Raw genomic sequence first — 23,240 nt, forward strand, 5'->3', positions numbered from 1 at the left:
TACTATAAACAAAAGTATAATTTAAGAAATGAGTAAGAAAATGGACTTCTATTTATTAAATGGTAGAAATTAAAGGAAAAGAGTTCAGTGGGAGAAAGTTGAAGGTTTTGTGGAAATTGTGGCTGAGATTACTATTTCATAGTGTTTTAGAGGATGTGGTTCTTTTCTATGGTTAAGAACACTTTAAAATGTGTGGTTCTTTTCCTTAATACAGGTAACCTCAAGTGTGCTCTCTCCTCAGTCACAATTGGTATGTGTGTCTGTTCCACAGGTGAATAAAAATGGAGATGGTTTAGGGGGTAAATGAGTAATATTGAGAAGAGCAAAGGCAAGGATTAAAGAGGGATGTGTGAAAGCAAAGTCCTGAGCAGACTTTGAGTAGCCAAAGGCAGAGCAAGGAGGAGCAGAGCTTGTTATTAACATGTAGGAGATATTCCAGAGCCTGCATTTTTACCTCAGGGAGTTGCCCTGTATCCCACATGGCTGGATAAATCCTAATATGGTTATTGGTCTCCTACGGGAAAAGGACCATTATAGATACACCCTCAAACATTTGGGGCCAAGGACAGCTTCTCCTCTCCCAATACCTATAAAAACACCTAAGTGAAATTCAGAAACCTAGATAAGTCTGCTCCAGAGTTCCTAGAACAAATCAAGAAAGGAATGGTTCAAAAGTAGAGGTGATTGCTGTCTACTGGGTTGTTAGAAGGCGTATCATTCATTCAATCCACAAATTCTACAGAGCATCCAGTGAGGGCTTATGGTTGAACTGTGGACAAAAGGGAGAGCAAGACGAGATCCTGTTCTTGTGAGTGAGGTCTATACTCTAGGAGGGACACAGACAATAATTAAGTTAATATTTAGAAACTCAAATAATGGGCATGTTATATGATTCCAAATATGACATTCTAAAAAAGGCAAAACCAAAGAGACTTTAAGATCAGTGTTTGCCAGAGGTTGGGAGGAGAAGATGAATAGGGGCAGCATAGTATATTTTAGGGCAGTAAAACTATTCTGTATGGTACTGTTATGGTGAATAAATGATGATTTATAAATTAATGAATAAATTGTATATGTGTCAAAACCATAGAAGAGAAACACAAAGAGTGAACCCTAATCTAGACTATGGATGTCAGTTAATCATAGTATATCAACATTGGTTCATCAATCATAACACATGCATCACACTAATGCAAGATGTTATTCACAAGGGAAGCTATTTAGGAAGGCAGGGAGAAAAGGGGTATAAGAAACACTCTGTATTCTCTGTTTACTAAAAACCTTTTAAATCCTTCTGAAAAAATAAAATTAACTAAATTTTTAAATCAAATTGTGTTAAGTGCCATTAAGAAATAACCGAAGAGTGAGAGGAGCAGAGAAAACTGACGCATCTTCATGTTTCAGGCAGAGGATACATGAGTAGAACAAGCAAGGCTGCAATAGACTTAGCCTCTCTGGGTTCAGGGAGGAGAGTAGAAGCTGAATGTGTAAGCAGAAGTCTGTTGTGATCCAATGTGTGTATTTAAAAGGTCACATTCTCTGCTGGTGGGAGTGGTGGGGACCAGAATGGGGTGAAGTGTGGGAGCAAAAGGACTCTTCTGCAGGTTGTTATATTAGCCTAGTGAGAAAGATGATGACCCTGGTACGGGGGAGTTGAAGATGGATGGAAGTAAAAGATTGAGTTTCCTGCAAGTGGAACAGCCAGGACTTGTTGTGTACTATTAACAGGGAGAAGGAAAGAAAAAAATATTAAGGATGACCGCTGTGTAGCTATCCTGGGCAGGGTTGCCATTCCCTGGGGGAGGTGGGCATTAGGGAGGGGAATAGGGAGAGAAGCAGCACTTCTGATTTGTTTGACAATAGTTCTCGAATACATGAAAGAAAGTAGGAGAAGGCTGTATTTCAAACACTGTCAATTGTAATAAACTTTAATTAAAAATTGTGGTATGACAAAAGACACAGAAACATTAATTCAAAAGGGCTCCTGCACCCCTATGTATATAGCAGCACTATTTACAATAGGTAAGCTATGGAAACAACCCAAATGCCCCAAAATAGAAGACTGGATCAAGAAGACATGGTATACACACACACACACACACACACACACACACACACACAAACACAATGGAATATTACTCAGCAATCAAAAAAGATAAGCTCATACAATTTGCAGCAACATGGATGGAGCTGGAAGAGATCATGTTCAGTGAAATAAGCCAGAAAGAAAAAGAGAAATACTGGATGGACTCACTCAAAGCAGGACTTTAGAAAACCTAAATAATGGACCAGGAAAAAGACTAATTATAATAAAGTAAAAATCAAAATCAATAAGCAACTATAAACCAGAGACACACTATGGGGAGCGTGGGGGTGAGAAGGGAGTAGGATCAAAACAAAGGTTGTGGGAATTATATGGGGACTATAACCAGGATGAAAATGCATATATTGTGCAAAAATGAAAAATGATGTAAAAAATATATAAAATTAAAAAAAAATTTTAAATTGTGATATGAAAGGGTTACTTAAAAAACTAACAGGGCCTCCCTGGTGGCGCAACAGTTGAGCGCTGGGTGGCGAAGCTGCCCGCAGCCTCTGCAGCACTGGTTTGATCCCCGGCCGCCAGGCGAGAGTACCACATGGCACGCAGACTGCTGCGCCCGCTGCTCCCCTCAGCAGTGTATTTCGTCACTCTGTCTGTTCTACTCTCGGCTCTGGCTCTGGTGAATTCTCTCACCCTCCCGCACTTCTGATTGTACCCAGTGCTTGTATAAATAAATAAAAATAAATCTTTAAAAAAAAAAAAACTAACAGAGGAGCCATCAGCACACAAAGGGGAATTAATATTGATAGAGAAACAATGCTTTCTAATAGACAGGGCTAAGAGGAAGTTAAGATTATCAGATGCCTGTGTTGACAAGTCAACACTACACAGTTAGGGATGTGTTAAAAGTGTTTCACTAAAATGAGCTTATCTTTGTAAATATTGCAATGTTTTTTGATAATGACCTTCATTTAAATTTCAGTTTTTAACTTGGATCTCTCAGTAATAGTTATATATCATTCTTATGATTCTCAAATACACATATTCAATTTCCCATAATTTTGTTGATTCTGTGGCAGAGAAAAAGATATGATTCAGAATTTTCCCTCTGGCATTAACTATATTTATATAAGATCAAATGCCTTTATTTGTAGCTAACCATCCTATATATACCATAGAAATGAAAAGCATATGGTTTTATTATGAAATTGTATAGGTAAATTGCTGTCATGGAAGATTATATGTGCTGTATAACAATAACAGAAGGCTTGGCAAAATTTTTGAAAAGTGGCATATTGTTTATTTTCCTTAAAGTAAAAATTATATATATATATATATTGCCATGCATAAAATTAGACATGCATGACATTTTCAAATGTGTGACTTATTTAGCACCTCTTAAATGTGAATGTAGAGTGGGTGGAGCGACAAATAGACAAATACAATTTTCCAAGAAAAAAATGTGTGGGCAACTTTCAATCCATTCAGTCTGTTTTAGGTGGAAGAAGTTTATTACTTAGAAGAATTCATTCTTAAACTTGAATAAGTAATAGAAAGAACACCATTTATCATCTAAATTACACCTTCAAATGTACCCTGGAGATTTATTAACAAGTGCAAAGGTATTTTTGAAATGTAAAGATGTCACAAGCCTGAATGCTTCTGGAAAACAATTTTAGAAAAACATATAAAATGTTATTTGAGACAGTAAAACCTCTGGCACATTAGACCCATGGAAGGCACATCCATATGTCATACAAAGAGTATGGTGTCTTTGTAGCTGAGGCAGGAGATCCTGTATCAGACACCTACTACATCTGAGTATCACACAGTAAATACATATCAGAGGTGGCCATAAATTGCCACATTTCTAATCTGTTGTGTGTAATCCCTGATGATTGAGAGAAATGGGGCCAGATTCTTAACTAGAACAATTTGGATACAGAACTATTTTCCAAAGTAGGCATATATCTCACACTAATTTTTAATTTTTTCAACATTAAAAAATCCATTTAACTAAGAGTACAAGTCTTTAACTATAACACTAATAAAATAACTATAATAATGATTAGTTTCTTCCATTTATTGCACACTTCATGGTTCTAGATTGATTGCTTGGTACTAAATATGTAGTATATTTTAAACCACTTCATTGAGGTATGATTGACATACAAAAATGGAACATATTTGATATACCTGACTTAGAGAATTTGGAGATAAGTATAGAGTTGGGAAATATCACCATGATCTATGCTATTAACATATCTATCACCCGCAAAAGATCCTCCTGCCCTCTACTTGTTATTGCTGTGTGTTTTAACAACACTTTACATAAATTCTACCTTTTTAGCAAATTTTTAAGTCTATATTACAGTATTATTATCTATAGACTATATGCATAAGCACCTAATATATTTTAATTACCTAATTTTACTGATAAGAAAATTAAGATTCAAAGAAGATAAGCAATAAGATGAAGAGCACAATGAGTAGGTATGGGAGGGGGTGAGGAGTCAAATTGTGGTTTCCTTAAATTTCATCACTTCAACTTGTGAACATCCATCCAGTCAAAGGTGAGAATGCCTATATTAAAGCAGAGACATTTCTCAATGGATTCTAGTGGAAGATTGTGGTGCTTCGGTGGTGGGCATGGTGTGAGAGCATCATTCATCTGCAAAGAGGTAAACCTGTGCCCCTACAGTATGTACAGTGTTGTAAATCAACATGACCTCAATAAAAATAATTTGAATAAATTAATTGAGTAAATAAAGAAACCAAAGACATGTAGTCCATGTAGACCCGATGTGGGACACCCCGTACTTGCTGGGACACAGCTCTGATTTGATCCTTAGTATCCAGTACCAGATGTAATTTTTATAGTCTGTCTCTTTGGGAAGCTTTGGGTTCCCAGAGGACAGGGTTATAGGCTATCTTTGCATTCAAGATGTCTTGTTTCTGGAATGTAATAGCAATTGATTCTTGTTTATTCAACTAAAAGAAATGAATGAATGAATTTTTTCAGAAATAACTGTAGAATATTGTAAAGAGCAAATGCTATGGGCTATCAGTTGGTGACATTTTAAAGTGTGAATATATTTTAACCCAACTAGAGGTTCTGTTAACTATTTATGAGATTTTTCTTATTGAAATATATTTTATAACATTTTATATATTGTAAGTATACCATTTATGATATTTTAAGTGAAAATTATACACTGCAAAAGAGTTTTATAGGATTTTTTTAAATTATGCTTATTGAGGTAATGTTGATTTACAACACTGTACCTGTTGTAGGTGTAGCCGTTCACACCTCTAAACTGTATATAATGACACCACACCCACCACCAATGCCACCATGATTCTCCACCAGAGTCCATTGTGGTCGCTCTCCTCTCTGCTCTCACCTTTCCATTCTGTAGTCAGAGTTCAAGGGTTTATTTTGTCTGTTCCTTTGTTTTGTTTCTTTATATTCACATGAGTAAAATCATCTGGCATTTGTGTTTTTCCTTCTGACTATTCCAGTTATCATAATTCTTTTCAGTTTCATCCATGTTGTCACAAATGACAAGATTCTTTTTTATAGCTGAGTAGTATTCCATTGTGTATACATGCTATATCTTCTTTTTTTTTTTTTTAAATAGAGGCATGTTTTATTTATTTATTTATTTATTTATTTATTTGTTTATACAAGCACTGGGTACAGTCAGAAGTGCAGGAGGGTGAGAGAATTCACCAGAGCCAGAGCAGGGAGCAGAGCAGGCAGAAGGACCGAAGTACACTGCTGAGGGGAGCAGCGGGTGGCAGGAGAGGTCTGTGCACCATGTGGGACCCTCCTCCGGTGGCCGGGAGCAGCCGGGGATCGAACTGGTGCCGCAGAGGCCGCGGGCAGCTTTGCAACCCAGCGCTCAACCGCTGCGCCACCGGGGAGGCCCATGCTATATCTTCTTTATTCATTCATTCATTTGTCCATGGGCATGCTCTTAGATTATTTCAATAACTTGTAAATAGTGCTACAATGAGCATAGGGGTTCTTATATCCCTTCAAATTAATGTTATATTTTGGGGGTAGGTGCTGAGGAATAGAATTACTGGATCATGTGATAGATCCATTTTAAATATTTCGAAAAGCCTCCATACCATTTTCTGTAGGAACTGGCTAAGTCTATGTTTCTACTGACAGTGTATGAGGGTTCGTTTTCTCTGAACATTTGCCAATATTTGTTGTTTCTGGTCTTTTTTATATAGGCAATTCTCTCAGGTGTGAGGTGGTATCTCACTGTGGTTTATTTTTACTGTGGTGTATTTGATGATAAATGATGATGAGTATTTTTTTATGTGCCTGTTAGCCATCTTTGTTTCTCTTTTCCAAAAGTGTCTATTTGGCTCTTCTGCCCATTTTTTTGATTGGGTTACTTGTTTTCTTTTTTTTTTTTTTTTTGAGTTATATATGTTCCTTGTAGATTTTGGATAGTAGCCCTCTGTCAAATTTTATACGACTTCTTAATCTTCCTTTCATTTCTGTATTCCTCTGGTTCTCTTCTTCCTGCTGTTACTTTTTTTTTTTTCTCTTACTGTAGTCTGGCTTTTACAGCATCTTTTATTCAATATTCCCTCCTCTTTTCTTTTTTCAAATGATCGAATCATCATTGCATCTCAAGATTCAAACAAACTCTTAAAGGTACAATAAAAAATACAATGCAATGGTAAAATTTTATGTTGATCTTAGAAATAAAATGCATTTACATAGACAGTTATGCATAGGCTATAGTCCAGCTCTCTATTGGTGCAGAGAAAAATCTCTGACAACTTTTCTTTTGGGAAATAGATTGCAAGAAAGTATGGGGATTTAGAGGAAACTATAGAGTTGAATGAACAATAGACCTGAAGGCAGGAAACCTGTATTCCAAACTTTATTTCTGTCCTTCCAAAATTATCCAACCACTCTGGGTTTAAATGTAAAATAAAACACCATATGATTTTTAAAATTTCTTACATCAGTTTCTCACTAGCAGCACTGTTGGTGTTTTAGATTGGATAATTCTGCAGGAGGAAGCTGGTCTAGTCTGTACATTGTAGAGAACTGGCCAACATCCCTACCATCTTCCTACTAGGTGCCAAGCACACACACTAATAGGTCAGTAAGGAAACCAAACTACTTACAGGTGCTGCCAACAGTCTCCTGAAGGGCAAAATGCCTGTTGCCTGAGAACCACTTACACATCATTACCTGACCTCTTCAACTTGTTTCCACATTTTTCTCAGAAAGCCCAATCCCTCTTGAGTATTTTTTTAAACATCTCATAAACATTACATATTCTCCAGTCTGCTTTTTCATAAATAAGGATGTCAAAATCACAAAGACAAACTTTAAAACAAATCCTTGAAAGCTGACCATAGATTTGAGGCAATCAGGAAGGGAGAGGAGAGGGCAAAGAATGGGGAAAACGGATAGGGGAGCACAATGGACTATCATGGAGGACTCTGGGTGCTTTGGTGATGGGAGAGCTATGGTGACCACAACTGAGGGGAGAAATGCTGTATTGTCCAAAATTTAGTGAGGATGTAAAATAATGAAAAAAATTTAATTAAAAAAAGATGTTGAAATCAGTTTTTGCACTAAGTGCATTGAGACAGATTTAAAAGTTAACCTCTAACCAACAATGAAATAAACAGATGATAATAAACTACGTGACAGAGTTTGATCAACACGAACATTAGCTCATGAATGTTAAAGAGGGACTTTGGAGTGGAGCTTATTTTACACTAATGAAATCACAAAGTGACCTGCTAGGAGCTATTGGGAAGGCAAACATTTCCTTGACTTTTTAATTTTCACTTTTGAAAATGGTACTCAAGTGTAAACAGGAGAGTGAATGTTCTGACACACCTATTATATTTAGATATGAAATGCTTAGAATAGTCAATATATAGATTATCTATTAAATACATTTTTGTAAAGGTGCAGATATATTTTTTCTCATTCAGGAAAATAACATGCTTGCAATTAATAAATGAAGAGCTATCCCACATTAACTTCTATTGCCTAACCTCTCTGTACTTAGTATTTATCTTAACATGTTTGTGTCATCTGGTTGGTATTGTCCAGTGTGGCATTGTACTTTTGTTTTCGCAGAGTGATAGCTAAGTACCTTGTGAGGGTTATGGAAACTTAAGAGAAGCAGTAAGTAAAAACAAATAAAAATAAAAACCTCCCTTCCTTTGGCACAAAGCTCAGGGTAAGGGTACTCATCTTCACTACTTTTCTATCCAATAGCTTGTGACAGTAATTATATTAAGGGTCGGATGACTTGCCACATAGCGTTAATTTTTTTCTTGATTAGCAACATTTGTAATGGGAATATTTAGAACCCATAGTTTTCAAAAATTTAAGATTTGCCTTTACCATTCCACATAGTCAAAGACTACCTCCAGGATAAAATTTTCCAGATTATGAGAAATGAACTGACAAAAAAGACAGTAAGGATTCTCATTTTCCTAGCAATTAAATTGTAACAGCTCTTTCTAGTTATACCTTCTTTGTGCCATACTCTTTTTCCTAAAGAGGGGCTTTCAATCCACAAAAGGTGGATTTGAAACAGTGATGAGGTTCGCGTCTGCTGCAGATATGTTTTCAGAGTTGATCTTTAAGAATGATGGTTAGCCATAAAGGTGGTATGTTGTAGAGAAGACTGAGTCACTGTTCCCTGTTTTCTCTTGATTGCTCTTGTGTAAAGATGCCTTGTTATGCAGAAAGGAACAGCTGTCCAATTTATTAAAATGCTGGATGACAGCACTTCTGCTCACCCAAACTTGCATATAAATAGGGGAGCATACGGTGAGCACATCTAGCTGATCATAAATATACTTTTTTCTCTTTTTCCCCAAAATGGTAAATCTGATTGTCTTTATATTATGAACTTAAAATATGGACAATGTTAAGGAAGCAAATGGTTTGGAACTCTGTAAGTACTTAAAGCATAGGGTCTCTTTTGCTCATGAATATTCAGTCTAAAAACCATTGTTTCTATAGTTTCATTAAAATATTTTCTTAATTTTTTTTAAAAGATTGTATGGTTAAGAGCAGCACCAGAAGTGATTAAGGAGGTAGGAAATGCAAAGGCCTGCAAGTCGGAACTGCCTTAGGGCTTGGCTCTGCCACTGCTAACTGCTGATTATGGGCAAGTAACATCATTTAGTAACACTGCAATTTCCTTAATTCATATGAAGTCAGAAGGACCTCTAGTGACCATTCTAACCTTTATTCCCTCTGCACCCTTAATTAAAAAGTCACTAAACATACATTTAATCCACCCTTTGTATCAGTTCTTATTTTGTTAAACAGCTTTTTTTTCAACTAATGTATTTAGATAATATTGGACAATTATTTTCTAAAATTTTCCTAAAATAAATTTTTAAAGGTATTTATTTCCTGCACAATTTCAGGCAAATTCTTTCCCAGTGTAGTCACCCTTTAACAAGAAAAAAATTAAGTTAGGTGCTTTTCTCGTAGGTTTCAAATACAGAGATGGATAAGATTTGAGGGGAAAGGGGGAGGGGAAGAGGAGAGAAGAACTTTTCTCATAAACTGTTAGAGTAGATGTGTTTGAAAAGTGCTGGCAAAGCCCTGTCCCCCAAATAGCACTCCTTCAGCTAATGGATGCCAGAAATTAAGCAGGGGCGTTCAGTTGGCCTAAAACATTTTAAAATGCAGCTATCATCATGCTATAATTGAAGACAATGGATTAAGTCACCACTTCATAAGAACTGACTTATCAAGTCCCTTCCTGAGAACAGAGTTAAAGAAACACAAGCACATGTTGTTTCTGCAAGAATTGGAATAGAAGGGCCTCCCCTGGTGGCACAGGCGGTTGAGCACCTCACTGTGAAGCTATCCACAGCCTCCTCAGCGTGGGTTCGATCCCGGCCGGCTGGCGAGAATCCCGCATGGCGAACAGACCTCTCCGACTCGCCCGCTGCTCCCCTCAGCAGTGTATTTCCACAGTTCTGTCCCCACTCTGTCTCTTGTGAATCCTCTCACCCTCCTGCACATCTGGCCTGTACCCCGGTTCTTGTATAAATAAATAAATCTTTAAAAAAAAAAGAATTGGAATAGAAGAGTTAGCATCAAATTATTATGCTGTATACCTTAAACTTATACAACATTAGGTGTCACTTACACCTCAATAAATCTGGAAAAAAGAAAACAAAAATCTGAATAAAATAAAGGAAGACTGAGTATAGGAAAGACAAACTGCTTACCTCACAGTTTGTCCATGGAGTGTCCAAGAAGTTAGTATAGTTCTTTTAAAGTTTAAAAGTTAAAACGTTCATGTTTGAATTGAGCTAGTCATTCCAGAAAGAGCCAAGAAAGGAGGAAAGTGTGCTTTTGAATTTTTTTGACATGCATTAAAAATGACAAGGAGAAAGGGGTAAGAAAGAAAAATCTGGGGCCTCCCTGGTAGAGCATGCAGCTGAGCGCCACACTCTGAAGCTGTCCACAGCCTCTGCAGCACAGGTTCGATCCCGGTAGGCCAGCGAGAATCCCACATGGCGAAGCAGACCTCTCCTGTCTCGCCCGCTGTTCCCCTCAGAAATGTATTTCATCAGTCGGCCTGTTCTGTTCCCTGCTCTGTCTCTGGTGAATCCTTTCACCCTCCCGCACATCTGGCCTGTACCCCAGTTCTTGTATAAATAAATAAATCTTTAAAAAAGAAAAAAGAAAGAAAAATCTGATTGTCTAAATTATTTTTCAGTAGGTGCCTAAACTATTTGTGTATTTATCAGAAACTCAAGTTGATATATGACTAATTCAGATATTTACCAGCATAAGAAATTATGGTTTAGAGCACAACTATTCATTCGTTAATATTCTGCAAAACTTTATTCTTACATATTGTGTTGGGTGTAAATCTGTTTTTATAAATGTCACAAACCCATATTTCATGACTATTCCTTCTATAAATCTTCCATATCAGTCATTTTAAGGAAAAACTTACATGAGATCAAACTGACATCTGGCACTTTTATAAATTAGCCAAATATGTTTTTAAATATATTTGAGAAATAGATTCATGTATATATACACTTGATCTTAGTGTGCACCATGACTAAAAACACCAAGTCTGCCCTGTAGGATACGTCTGGGCACCACAAAACTGAAAAACATCCTCGAAGGCTTCGCTTACTTGTATACCATTAAACCTTTATTTCGATTTGTCTTCTAGCTTGGGGTTGAAGTCATGCTTTGTTGTTGAGTGTGTAAAAAGTGACAGGAGCCTTCCTATCTCCTTCTATAGATTCTTTACAGATTAAAAGAAAAGTTTCAGCTTTCCTTGAGACAAGATAAAGAGAAAAACCAGGAGATCCACCTTTCACCCATTGCCCTACAACCCACGCAGTCAGAGGCAAAGACGGTCAACAGCATGGTCCAGCCCGAGCAGGTCCAGAAGGCACTGGACGTGGTGGTAGACCCTCAAGGCCGACACACTCCTGAAATCAAAACCACTACCTCTGTCTGCCCTTCTCCTTTCAAAATGAAACCCATAGGACTTCAGGAGAGGTAAGAGCTTTTTTGTATCCCATACATGTTGATTTTTTTAAAAAAAGAATATTCATAAACTACAAAAACAATAGAACAAGAGATGGTTGGCATATTGGAGTAGAATCAGTCACCCCCAAATGAACACTCAAAAGAAGTAGTTTTTCTTGTCCTGCAAAAGTCTAGCTGTGTACTAAAAAGTGTTTTAGTTACATGTGCTCCTATAAAACTGGAGTAGACCCAAGTAAATATCATCTTCAACTACAGTTCACCTTCATAGTCATTTCTGGAATGCCCTCTGAGGACTACTGAGCTAACATAGCATTATCTTGTTTCATTGTCATCAAATAGAAAAACTGGGAAGGAACTTAGGGTAGTCTCCACCAAAGATCACATTATCTGGATCAGAAGGTGTCTGTGCCATAAATTAATTTTACAAAGTTTCCCCTCTGCTTCCTTGGAGCAAAATAAACATTAAATATCTCAGGGTCCATGATATGATTTCTGTTGCTTTTCCTGCCCTTGTGACAGACTTACACTGACCCTTCCCATTCAAAGCAAATAAAACCTACAAAAACTAGGATATGCCAAATATATAAATAAGAGGCTAATTCTTTGCTTCTCCAAAATATTAAGTAAGGTTTCCCATGGTATTTCTAAGAAATAAGATATTTTGTGTTTAATTTTAAAATATGATTCATTCTATATCTAATATTGCACATCCGGCTAGCAGGGGAAAGAGCAAGTTCTCAATGCACACTTTCAGGATCCTCTGATTTTCCTACATCTCCATTTTCTATCACTGTCCTTGTTGCTTTAGAGTTTTAGTTTACACATATGTATGTGTATAAATATATGTATACACATATATACATGTTTATACTTACTATATTTTCCATCACACACACACACACACACACATACGCAATGCACACCACTTTGGAATGTATATGGTTTGGAATTTTAAGAAGCACAGAAGACTGAGTTAATGGTTCAGATTTCCTTGAAAGCATTGTCCAAGACAATAAATGAAGTTAAAATGAAGGAATTTGTTGCTGTGGTCTAAAGTCTTTTAAAAGGTGAACACCTTGATTCCATAACAGAAAGAAAAAAGAGATTTCTACAAAGTCATTCGCCCCACCTCCTCCTCCCAAAATACTTGTTGGGCCTCCATCTAGGATTCTCTTACTTAGAGACCACTAAGCTGCTGTCTTGGCTGTAGTCTGGAAAGGTAGACAAGATAAACTCCCCCTGAGGGTAGCCAGGATTCAGGAGAATGGGATTCTAGACCCAGCTCTGCTAATTCTGTCTTGTGTGACCTCAGCTGTCCTGGCCTCCTTTTCTTCCTCTGTAACATGAAGGGGTTAAACTTGAGTTCTTGGTTTCTCTCAGACTCTTTTACTCTTGTTACACAAACTGGCTTTAAGCATTCATGTTTGCTTCAAGGAGATGTGTACCAAAGGCAGGTGGCTGGAAAACTCTGATATAGACAGTAAAGAGTGCATTGCCTGTAGATGATGGTAAGATAATAAAACTGACTAATAGTCAGACTCATTTTTATTATCACCACACACCTCCATTTCTCAGCAAGGCTACTGTCACGCAAGCACCTCTCAGCATCCTGCACTTGGCAGCAGTGCTGAGCATGTTCAAATTACAAGGCATATAAGGTTACATATCCATTCATTCATTTAGACGGAGGGGGTGTTTGCTGGGGAAAGTTCAGGGATGGTGTCTCACTTTTCTTTGTGGTCCACATGCGAGACTCCAGTGAGGCAAGTGTGTAATCAGATATCCTGCCCCGGGGCTATAAGCTTCCCTGCATCCCTGCTATCACCTCCCTGCTTCCTTCCCACTTCAGAGCAGGAGAAAGCGGTTCTCTCCACCAGGACCCCGGGTCCTTCCCTCGCAGCGCTGCACGCTTACTTCATCAGTTTCCCTTCTCTATTTTCAACCGTACCATCTTTGCTAATACAACCCTTTCAACATAGAAATAGGTTCTGTTTTGTTTTTTTTTTTTTTTTTTTTTTATAAATTTTATTGTTATATTCCCCATACAATTGCCGCCCCCCATTCTGACCCCAATCCCTCCCCTCCCGCCCCCGCCCCCCTAAAAGTGTCTCTGGTTCATAGTTTTTTGTTGATTTTGATTTTCACTTTCTTATAGTTTTTCATTTTCCTGGTCCATTATTTAAGTTTTCTAGATTCCTGCTATGAGTGAGACCATCCGGTATTTTTCTTTTTCTTTTTGGCTTATTTCGCTGAGCATGATCCCTTCCAGCGCCATCCATGTTGCAGCAAATTGCATGTGTTTATCTTTTTTGAATGCTGAGTAATATTCCATGGTATATATGTACCACATCTTCTTGATCCAGTCATCTATTTTTGGGCATTTGGGTTGTTTCCAAAGCTTAGCTATTGTAAACAGTGCTGCTATAAACATAGGGGTGCAGGTGTTCTTTGGAATTGATGTTTCTGTGTCCTTTGGGTAAATACCTAGGAGGAATTGCTGGGTCATATGGAAGCTCTATGTTTAGTAGGTCCAGAAATCTCCACACAGCTTTCCACAGAGGTTGGACCAGTTTGCACTCCCACCAACAGTGCAGAAGAGTTCCTTTTTCTCCACACCCTCGCCAACATTTGTTGTTGCTAGTTTTTTTAATATGTGCCATTCTCACTGGTGTAAGATGGTATCTCATGGTAGTTTTGATTTGCATTTCCCTGATGACAAGTGATGTTGAACATTTTTTCATATGCCTGTTGGCCATTTGCATTTCCTCTTCAGAGAAGTTTCTTTTAAGCTCTTCTGCCCATTTTTTGACTGGATTATTTTCTTTGTTGTTGTTGAGTCTCATCAGCTCTTTGCAGATTTTTGTGATCAGTCCTTTATCATTAGTGTTGGGTGCAAAAATGTTCTCCCAGTTGGTGGGGTTTCTCTTTGTTTTTGTTATTGTCTCTTTTGCTGTGCAAAAGCTCTTTAATTTGATATAGTCCCAGCTGTTTATCTTTGCCTTCACTATCACTGCTTTGGGTGATGTGTCTGTAAAGATGTCTTTGATGTGCAAATCGCCTATATTTCCTTCTATATATTTTATGGTTTCAGGTCTTATGTCTAGTTCTTTAATCCATTTTGAGTTGATTTTTGTGTATGGTGTGAGGTGGTAGTCAAGTTTCATTCTTTTGCATGTAGCGACCCAGTTTTCCCAGCACCATTTATTGAACAAACTTTCTTTGCTCCAATGCATAGTCTTTGCTCCTTTGTCAAAGATTAGTTGACCATAAATCTGTGGGTTTATTTCTGGATTTTCTATTCGATTCCATTGGTCTGTATGTCTGTTCTTGTTCCAATACCATGCAGTTTTGATGATTATGGCTTTGTAGTATAGTTTGAAGTCTGGGAGTCTGATGCCTCCATTCCCTTCTTTTTTTTTCAGGAGAGCTTTGGCTATTCGGGGTTTTTTGTGATTCCATATGAATTTCATCAATAATTTTTCTATTTCTTTGAAGAATGACATTGAAATTTTGATTGGAATAGCATTGAATCTGTATATTGCTTTTGGAAGGATGGCCATTTTAATAATGTTTATTCTTCCAATCCATGAGCAGGGGATGTCTCTCCATTTCTTTGTGTCTTCTTCTATTTCTTTTAACAGTGTTTTATAGTTTTCTTTGTATAGGTCCTTTACCTCTTTGTTAGATTTATTCCCAAATATTTGATTTTTTTTGTTTCAATAACAAAAGGGATGGTCTTTTCGATTTCTTCTTCTTCAGATTTATTGTTTGCGTATAGGAAGGCTACTGACTTTTGCGTGTTGATTTTGTATCCTGCCACTTTACTGAACTGATTGATGAGTTGAATTAGCTTTTCTGTGGAGTTTTTGGGGTTCTCTATGTATAATATCATATCGTCTGCAAATAGTGATAGTTTGACTTCTTCTTTTCCTATTTGGATTCCTTGGATGTCTTCTCTTGTCTTATTGCCTGGCTAGGACTTCCAGTATTATATTGAAAAGCAATGGTGAGAGTGGACATCCTTGTCTTGTTCCAGATCTTAATGGAATTGCTTTCAGCTTTTCACCATTGAGAATGATACTGGCTGTTGGCTTGTCATAGATGGCCTTTATGATGTTGAGGTATGTTCCTTGTATCCCAAGAACTTCAAGGGCTTTTATCATGAATGGGTGTTGCACTTTGTCGAAAGCTTTCTCAGCATCTATTGATATTATCATATGGTTTTTGTATTAAAGGAATGCCCTTCTCCCAACTCCTCCTCTGGTTCCTGTCTTCCTTTCCCTTATCAGATAAGTGTCTTAAGAGAACAGAGTTTAGGGCCTCCCCTGTGGTGCAGCGGTTGAGCGCTGGGCTGGGAAGCTGCCTGCAGCCTCTGCAGCGCCGGTTCGATCCCCGGCCACCAGCGAGGGTCCCACATGGCTCGACAGACCTCTCCTGTCTGGCCCACTGCTCCCCTCAGCAGTGTATTTCGTCAGTCTGCCTGTTCTGTTCCCCGCTCTGGCTCTGGTGAATTCTCTCACCCTCCCACACTTCTGACTGTACCCAGAACAGAGTTTGTTTGCTGCTTCATTGGTCTTCTCCAAAGCTCCACCTTCACTGCCTCTCACACACACTTGCCAACTTTGTCAATGGCTTAGCCAACAAGTACAAAGCAGGTTTCATTTCTTCTCTCATTTACATGAGACACGAATGTCTATTTTCTGTTTTGAAGCTCTCTCTTCCTTTGGCCTCCAAGTTAATATTTTTCTGATTGGTACCTTAATGCCCCCATACAGACTCTTTTCTCCCCTTAATTTCAGGGTTCCATCAGAGAACTAGATCTGGCCTGGAGGTACCTTTATAGGAAGCATCCACAGGAAAAATAGTGAGGGCAGAAGGGGTTGTGTTGAATGACCAAGGAGAGAGAAGGAGTTCCAAAGGTGAGGGGTGGCGGTAGGGAAGGGGACAGGAAGTTCAAACATCACTTCCTCTTGGGACACATTCCAAGCTCCCTTTACCTTCTTTTCCTTCTTCCTAAGAACCCACGTTACCATCACCAACTTAGCTACATCTCTTCTGCTTCTCTCTATTTTAACCAAGAATTATGTGTGCATATAGTATGTAGCCCTGCACAGGTGTAGTTAAAATTTTAATTCACTCATTTGTCTATCCACATAAACTCTAAGTGCCTTGAGGACACATGTATGATTTAATTCTCTCACATACAGAACATAATTCCTGGAAAGCAAAAGCTTCTGGAAATAAATGCTTGAGTGAATGACTGAATATTATAATGAATAATTCTCAGGTCAAATTTCAGTACTGTAGGGAAACACTGCTCATTACACAGCCTCATGCTCCTCTGTTGTCACCCATTTTCACCCATAATTCCCCACCAAGATGGCATAGTGATGAGTTTTCAGAGCAATGAAAAAATGAAACATGTACAGTGTTATAGGCAGCCAGAAAACTTTTCTGAGTATTTTAAGCCTTAAAATTTAATTTACACTTCCATGTTTTAAAGCCTTTAAAATAGCCTTGTGTTTTATAGACATCTAGCTGCTGATCCTGAAGTATAATTATAACCCTCTGTTTGCTGCATGAAAGTCTGGCTTCATTAAAATCACCTAAGACCCAAAGGTGGTCTCATGAGCAACTTGTCCCCATATAAATTCTCATCCCTGCTGAGAAGTCATTATCCTGACTTTGTTGATCATACAACAGAAATTTTAAAAATAAATTATAGAGACTAAGAGTATAAGCTTGAGTACAAAGGATATATCATGAAAATTATGAAGATTAAGTGTCTACAAGATGAGGAGCATGGTAGTTCCCTCCTCTTTTTTTCCCAATTCCCAAGAAGGGTTTTTTTTCCTAATTTAGACAAATATTCAGAAAAGAAAACCAAAGAAGCAGCAAATATACTCTGATCTTTAAGACACTTATCTGAAAAAGGAAGGAAAGACGAATCACATTGTTTCTTGCTCCTAAAAATCTCTCATTATTGATTCCTAACCATTACCCTGGACCCAGCTCTCATTAGTTCATATTTGTATTATTGTGTCTTTTGATTTTGAGAATATGCAGAATAATATGTGACCTATTTCATATACATTATTTTATTTCATCTTATCTGCCTGATCTGGTTTTCTCCTTAGACTGCACAATCTCCAGATATATCTTGCTTTGACAATGACTGCTTTATGTGTAAAAATTCTATTAGTTCCTCTTTGCCTACAGCATAAGTCACAGATCACCTGGTTGGAGCTTAGAGATACTACACTATCTGGTCCTGATCACTCTCTCCTAATGTGTTTGGACCACAAAATGAACCAATTCCATCCTGTCTGTTCTCAGTGTGTTATTTTCCTGCCCACCTTTGCATCTTTGTTTACCTGGCCCCACTTCCTTCTTGTACATTTAGCTCTAGTCTCCACAGCCCAAAAAGAAACCTACCTTGTACATTTCCCATGCCAACTATTCATGCCCACAGTGGTTTTTAACACCCTGAGTTCTCCTGCAGTGCCTTTAATCAAGGAATAATACAGAAAGGAACTGAGACTGGTTTTTGAGTGCTTTGCCCTGTCCCTAAACCAGTTTGTAAGAATCTGAAGAACAGCTGCAGGCACCATATACTTCTGTATCTCATGGCTCTTATAATTCTGGTCCAGAGTAAACACACAAAAAACATTATAGTTAATTAATTAATGTTCCTCAACATCTGGGGACCTCACATATTTCTAAAGAAACCTCCGTAAGAACAAATAGTCTAATGATAAGCTATAGTGCTGAACTCTGTGCTAATATTACTTCTGATTATTATTAAATAAGTGACTCAAGTTAATTAAGCCCTTTGTGGTGCAGTTTTCCTCGTCTACAAAACAGGTATGATAATATCAATTCCGCTTAACTTCAAAGGGTACCATAAAATTAATAATTAATAGAAATGGCACAGTGTCTTTGAGAAGGAAAAGGAAATCTAATGTTCATTTTGTTTATACTCTGATTCCATCTACAAGTATACACTAGATTAGGTTTTTTTTTTTTTTATTTTTGAACTCGGGAAATTTGAAACTATTTCTTTTTACTGAAATGATACAATTGGATCTGCCATTTGACTTTGTAAATTGTTTTTTAATAGTCCTGAGATCTTTTTCTTTCACTCCTTTCATGTCATAAATTCCTAGGGGATAGGTTTCAGCAGCTCCATCTCCTTCCTATTGGTTCTCACAAAGTGTGCTTCACTGGCTGGTGCAGGCTGGACCTGCAGTTTTCCCAAGTACCTTTCTCTTTGACTTCCTTTTTTTCTGATTATTTTCTTTCACACATTTCAGGAAGCTATGTCAGCTCTTATAAAGTGCTTAATATGCTCAGTTGGAACATTAATTCTCATGACAAGAAATTGGCCCTTTATTTGTCTGTTTACAGCAATGCCTCTTCCGGTTTTGCCATGGTGACGTGGGGGGCACTCCTTTTTAAACAGTGCCCACCCCTTGATGTTTATAATGTCACCTTTCTTGTAGATTTGCGTATGTTTGACCAAAGGAACAACTCCAGGTTTTCGAAAAGGCCTAGAGAACATACAGCATAATGTATGTTTCCCTTCTTTCCCCTTTTGTATTGGTCATTTTGGCAATTTACTGGAAGATGGTGGTTCTAGCCGAAAAGAAGGGCATAAATTTTTGTAAAATTGCCAATTGGCATATAGATGTTCTCATCCTATTTGTAAATATATGTTTAAATTTTGGCCAGTTAATGTTATTTAACAGATATCAGTATCAAATGTAAGTCTATTCTTGTCTAACAAATGAATTCATTTCCTATGGCAAGTCTGTGAATCAGGGAGACGTCATCTGCTCCACACTTGCTGCATGTGTAATGTGGAACCTGTTTATTCACCTGTAATGAGGAGAAAAGCTCATGCCTTGTACAGTTCCTGATGGTTAAGCTGGAAATGTCACAGAACTGGCTTTAGCATGAGGCCACGGTTAGCTCATCTTCCTTTGCCACATTTCTGTCCTCCCAAACCCCCACTAGATAAAACTGTATACTGGCAGGTTCCAAATGCCCAATAAACAAAGGATCACATTCAAACCCCAGAGTGATTTATTTTCTTCAGTGGGGAGACAAACAACTGTTAATGGGAGTTTCTGCAGATTTCCCTTCAGGCTACCATTTGACTAATAGCCAATTTGATGGAAAGGAAATCAACAGGCAAATGGGTAAAGTCATATTATTTCCTCATATTTTTCACATTTAATTTTCTATTGAATGTAAAAGTTGAGCAAGGACAGTTAGAGAACTGTCCAGAAAAGAAGGGCAGACTCCTTGAAACATGGCAACCTCACCTCCGACTCAAGTTTTCCTCAGTGATCAGGTACTGGGTCAGTAGGAATATGACATTAATGAAAGTTTTCTTTCTATCACAACCAAGGCCTCCACAGGCCTCCTGAGGTTGCTTTTACCCAATGAATAAACATTCGCTAATTTTTCTTAAATGGTACTGAAAGTGGTTTATTTTGGTGTGTTATTCATGATACAACACCCAGGTATGTGAGTTCAAAGGTTTTCTAAGGGGTTGCATCTGGCTGAGCCTGAGAGATTCCTATCAGCGCTAAAAATATGTCTGCAGTGGTGGGAAGCAATGAAAACACAAGCCTCAGCCTCGACAGGAAAATGTTGGGTATTCTTCATCTAAACTCAAAGTTTTTATTTCCTATGAATTCCTCCTGGCAAAGTGGAATACCCTGACTTCTGTCACCTGCTCCCCCTAGTGGAAAAGGACTTCAGTGTTCAAAACTTATAAGCGTACACTGTGTGGTTCTTCAGCGAATCTCCCTTTGGGATATATAGGTAAGAAAAGAATACAGAATGCATAGGAATGAATATCAGAAGACAAAGTATACAAAAATGCTCTGGAAATTAAAATCTATATTCATGAAACAGAGCCATCAATGAACATTGAGTTAATGCCCTCATTTTCTATCAAGTGAAAGAGACCCAGAATGTTCTCTCTTAGGTCTTAAATGAGGTTCCCTAAAGGCATAGGGTGAGACAATGGCTCTTGTCCATGTGATTTAATGAGAGGCTGTCCCCAGGAGAAATAAAAAAGAAAATAGGGGGAGTAGAACAGAAGCAGCTCCACAGAGAGCTGGTTTTCGCTGATGTCTGGCCTCAGTCACACAGGGAACACTGGAATATGAAGGGGACCTCAAGAATAGCTGTCCCAACTTCAGGCAAACAAGTAAGGCATTTATAGCTTCATGCCAGTCAACCTTTGACCTCAGACCGCCCTGGAGACTTAACTCTGTACACATATCTGAATTAGGCTACTCCCCTTAGCTCTCAGTTGTTTGCCATTCACAGCCATTATGCCAGCAGTGGGGGAGGGTGGGCATTGACCTGGTAAAGGTTACCTGGGCGAGGCACTAGGAGTATTACTATACTTGCCAAAGGTTACAACTCTGTTTGTAACAGAGCTATGTTTATAGTCCAAGTCTTCTTGGCTTTCCAGACCATACACTCACCACATGGCCTTCTTCAAATAAACAACATTTGTTCTAATAGAACCTATGACCCAGCACCATTACTATCCATGACTTATTTGCTCAGCCTGACAATGTGGGTTATTGTAACATAACACATAACAGAAAACCATTTATTAATCAGTCCTAATTTAACTACAAATAGCATCAATAAAAATAACATCATAAGAGTTATTCACCCTTTATCTGTATTATCTCATGTTGAGACCCAGGGGCTTATTATTTCTTCCTCACTGTGAGGAAATGAATGCTCATTTTCCTGGATGAATAATGTTATAGTTCCTGGGGTGGAAGGGTGGCAAACAGAATTTGAATCCAGGCAGTCTGGCTTCAGAAGTTGTTCTCCTAACAAGTACTTTATGTCTATGTTATATGGAAAATAAATAACAAATAGATTATAAAAGATATAGTTAGCAAATAGGTATATTATGGAGGGTCACACTTTATTCCTCTTAGCAAATTCCTTGCTTGCCTTTCAGAATGTCTTCAGACTCTAAATCACACAAGATGCAGTGTTGTGTGGTTGATTCAAAACACTCGATTCGAGGTAGCTAACATTTCACTGCCCATCTAGATGCTCACCGTTAGTCTCAGCTTTTTCTTTCACCAGGTTCTTCATTCTAGACGGCCAGTGGTAATCCTTTATAAAAACCAAGATGATGGCAGGCGCGAATAAATAAACTAAAGTGAGAGGAAATGTGAAACAATAATCCAGAAAACTCAAGTCTGAACATCTCCAGGGGAGGTGGCAGGGAGGTCTCTGTATTGTTCACTAAATGAACCCATTTCACTGGGGTGTGGTGGACAGTAGAGGTAGGAGGGTGCATGTTCATGTCCCTCCACCAAGTTGCTGCCCGTATCCTGGGAAGAGGACAAATAATGAGAGCAAATTTTTTTTTTTTTTTAAAATATTAAATTTTATTTTTATATTCCCCCATACAATTGCAAACGCCCCATTCTGACCCCAATCCTTCCCCTCCCGCCCCCCCACCCCCCAAAAAGTGTCTCTGGTTCATAGTTTTTTTGTTGATTTTGATTTTCACTTTCTTATATTCATTTTCCTGGTCCCTTATTTAAGTTTTCTAGATTCCTGCTATGAGTGAGACCATCCGGTATTTTTCTTTTTCTTTTGGCTTATTTCGCTGAGCATGATCCTTCCAGCGCCATCCATGTTGCTGCAAATTGCATGTGTTTATCTTTTTTGAATGCTGAGTAATATTCCATGGTATATATGTACCACATCTTCTTGATCCAGTCATCTATTTTTGGGCATTTGGGTTGTTTCCAAAGCTTAGCTATTGTAAACAGTGCTGCTATAAACATAGGAGTGCAGGTGCTCTTTGGAATTGATGTTTCTGTGTCCTTTGGGTAAATACCTAGGAGTGGAATTGCTGGATCATATGGAAGCTCTATGTTTAGTAGGTCCAGAAATCTCCACACAGCTCTCCATAGTGGTTGGACCAGTTTGCACTCCCACCAACAGTGCACAAGAGTTCCTTTTTCTCCACATCCTCGCCAACATTTGTTGTTGCTAGTTTTTTTAATATGTGCCATTCTCACTGGTGTGAGATGGTATCTCATGGTAGTTTTGATTTGCATTTCCCTGATTACAAGTGATGTTGAACATTTTTTCATATGTCTGTTGGCCATTTGCATTTCCTCTTCAGAGAAGTTTCTTTTTAGCTCTTCTGCCATTTTTTGACTGGATTATTTTCTTTGTTGTTGCTGAGTCTCATCAGCTCTTTGCAGATTTTGTGATCAGTCCTTTATCATTAGTGTTGGGTGCAAAAATGTTCTCCCAGTTGGTGGGGTTTCTCTTTGTTTTTGTTATTGTCTCTTTTGCTGTGCAGAAGCTCTTTAATTTGATGTAGTCCCAGCTGTTTATCTTTCTCTTCACTATCACTGCTTTGGGTGATGTGTCTGTAAAGATGTCTTTGATGTGCAAATCCGTAGTGTTTCGCCTATATTTCCTTCTATGTATTTATGGTTTCAGGTCTTATGTCTAGTTCTTTAATCCATTTTGAGTTGATTTTTGTGTATGGTGTGAGGTAGTGGTCAAGCTTCATTCTTTTGCATGTAGCGACCCAGTTTTCCCAGCACCATTTATTGAACAAACTTTCTT

General features: G+C 38.1%; 1 protein-coding gene across 1 annotated transcript in view; it reads left to right on the top strand.

Annotated features, from left to right (window-relative positions):
* The window catches only part of PTPRR (protein tyrosine phosphatase receptor type R), a 245,899-nt gene that overhangs the window by 124,102 nt on the left and 98,557 nt on the right, over positions 1-23,240 (top strand). Inside the window, exon 7 of the mRNA XM_054696760.1 lies at positions 11,341-11,603. Coding sequence (XP_054552735.1) covers positions 11,341-11,603 — 263 coding nt within the window. The remainder of the gene's footprint in view (positions 1-11,340; positions 11,604-23,240) is intronic.

This window comes from Talpa occidentalis, unplaced genomic scaffold, assembly GCF_014898055.3.
Source record: "Talpa occidentalis isolate TD23 unplaced genomic scaffold, MPIMG_talOcc4v2.1 talOcc4.16, whole genome shotgun sequence".
Lineage (NCBI taxonomy): Eukaryota > Metazoa > Chordata > Mammalia > Eulipotyphla > Talpidae > Talpa > Talpa occidentalis.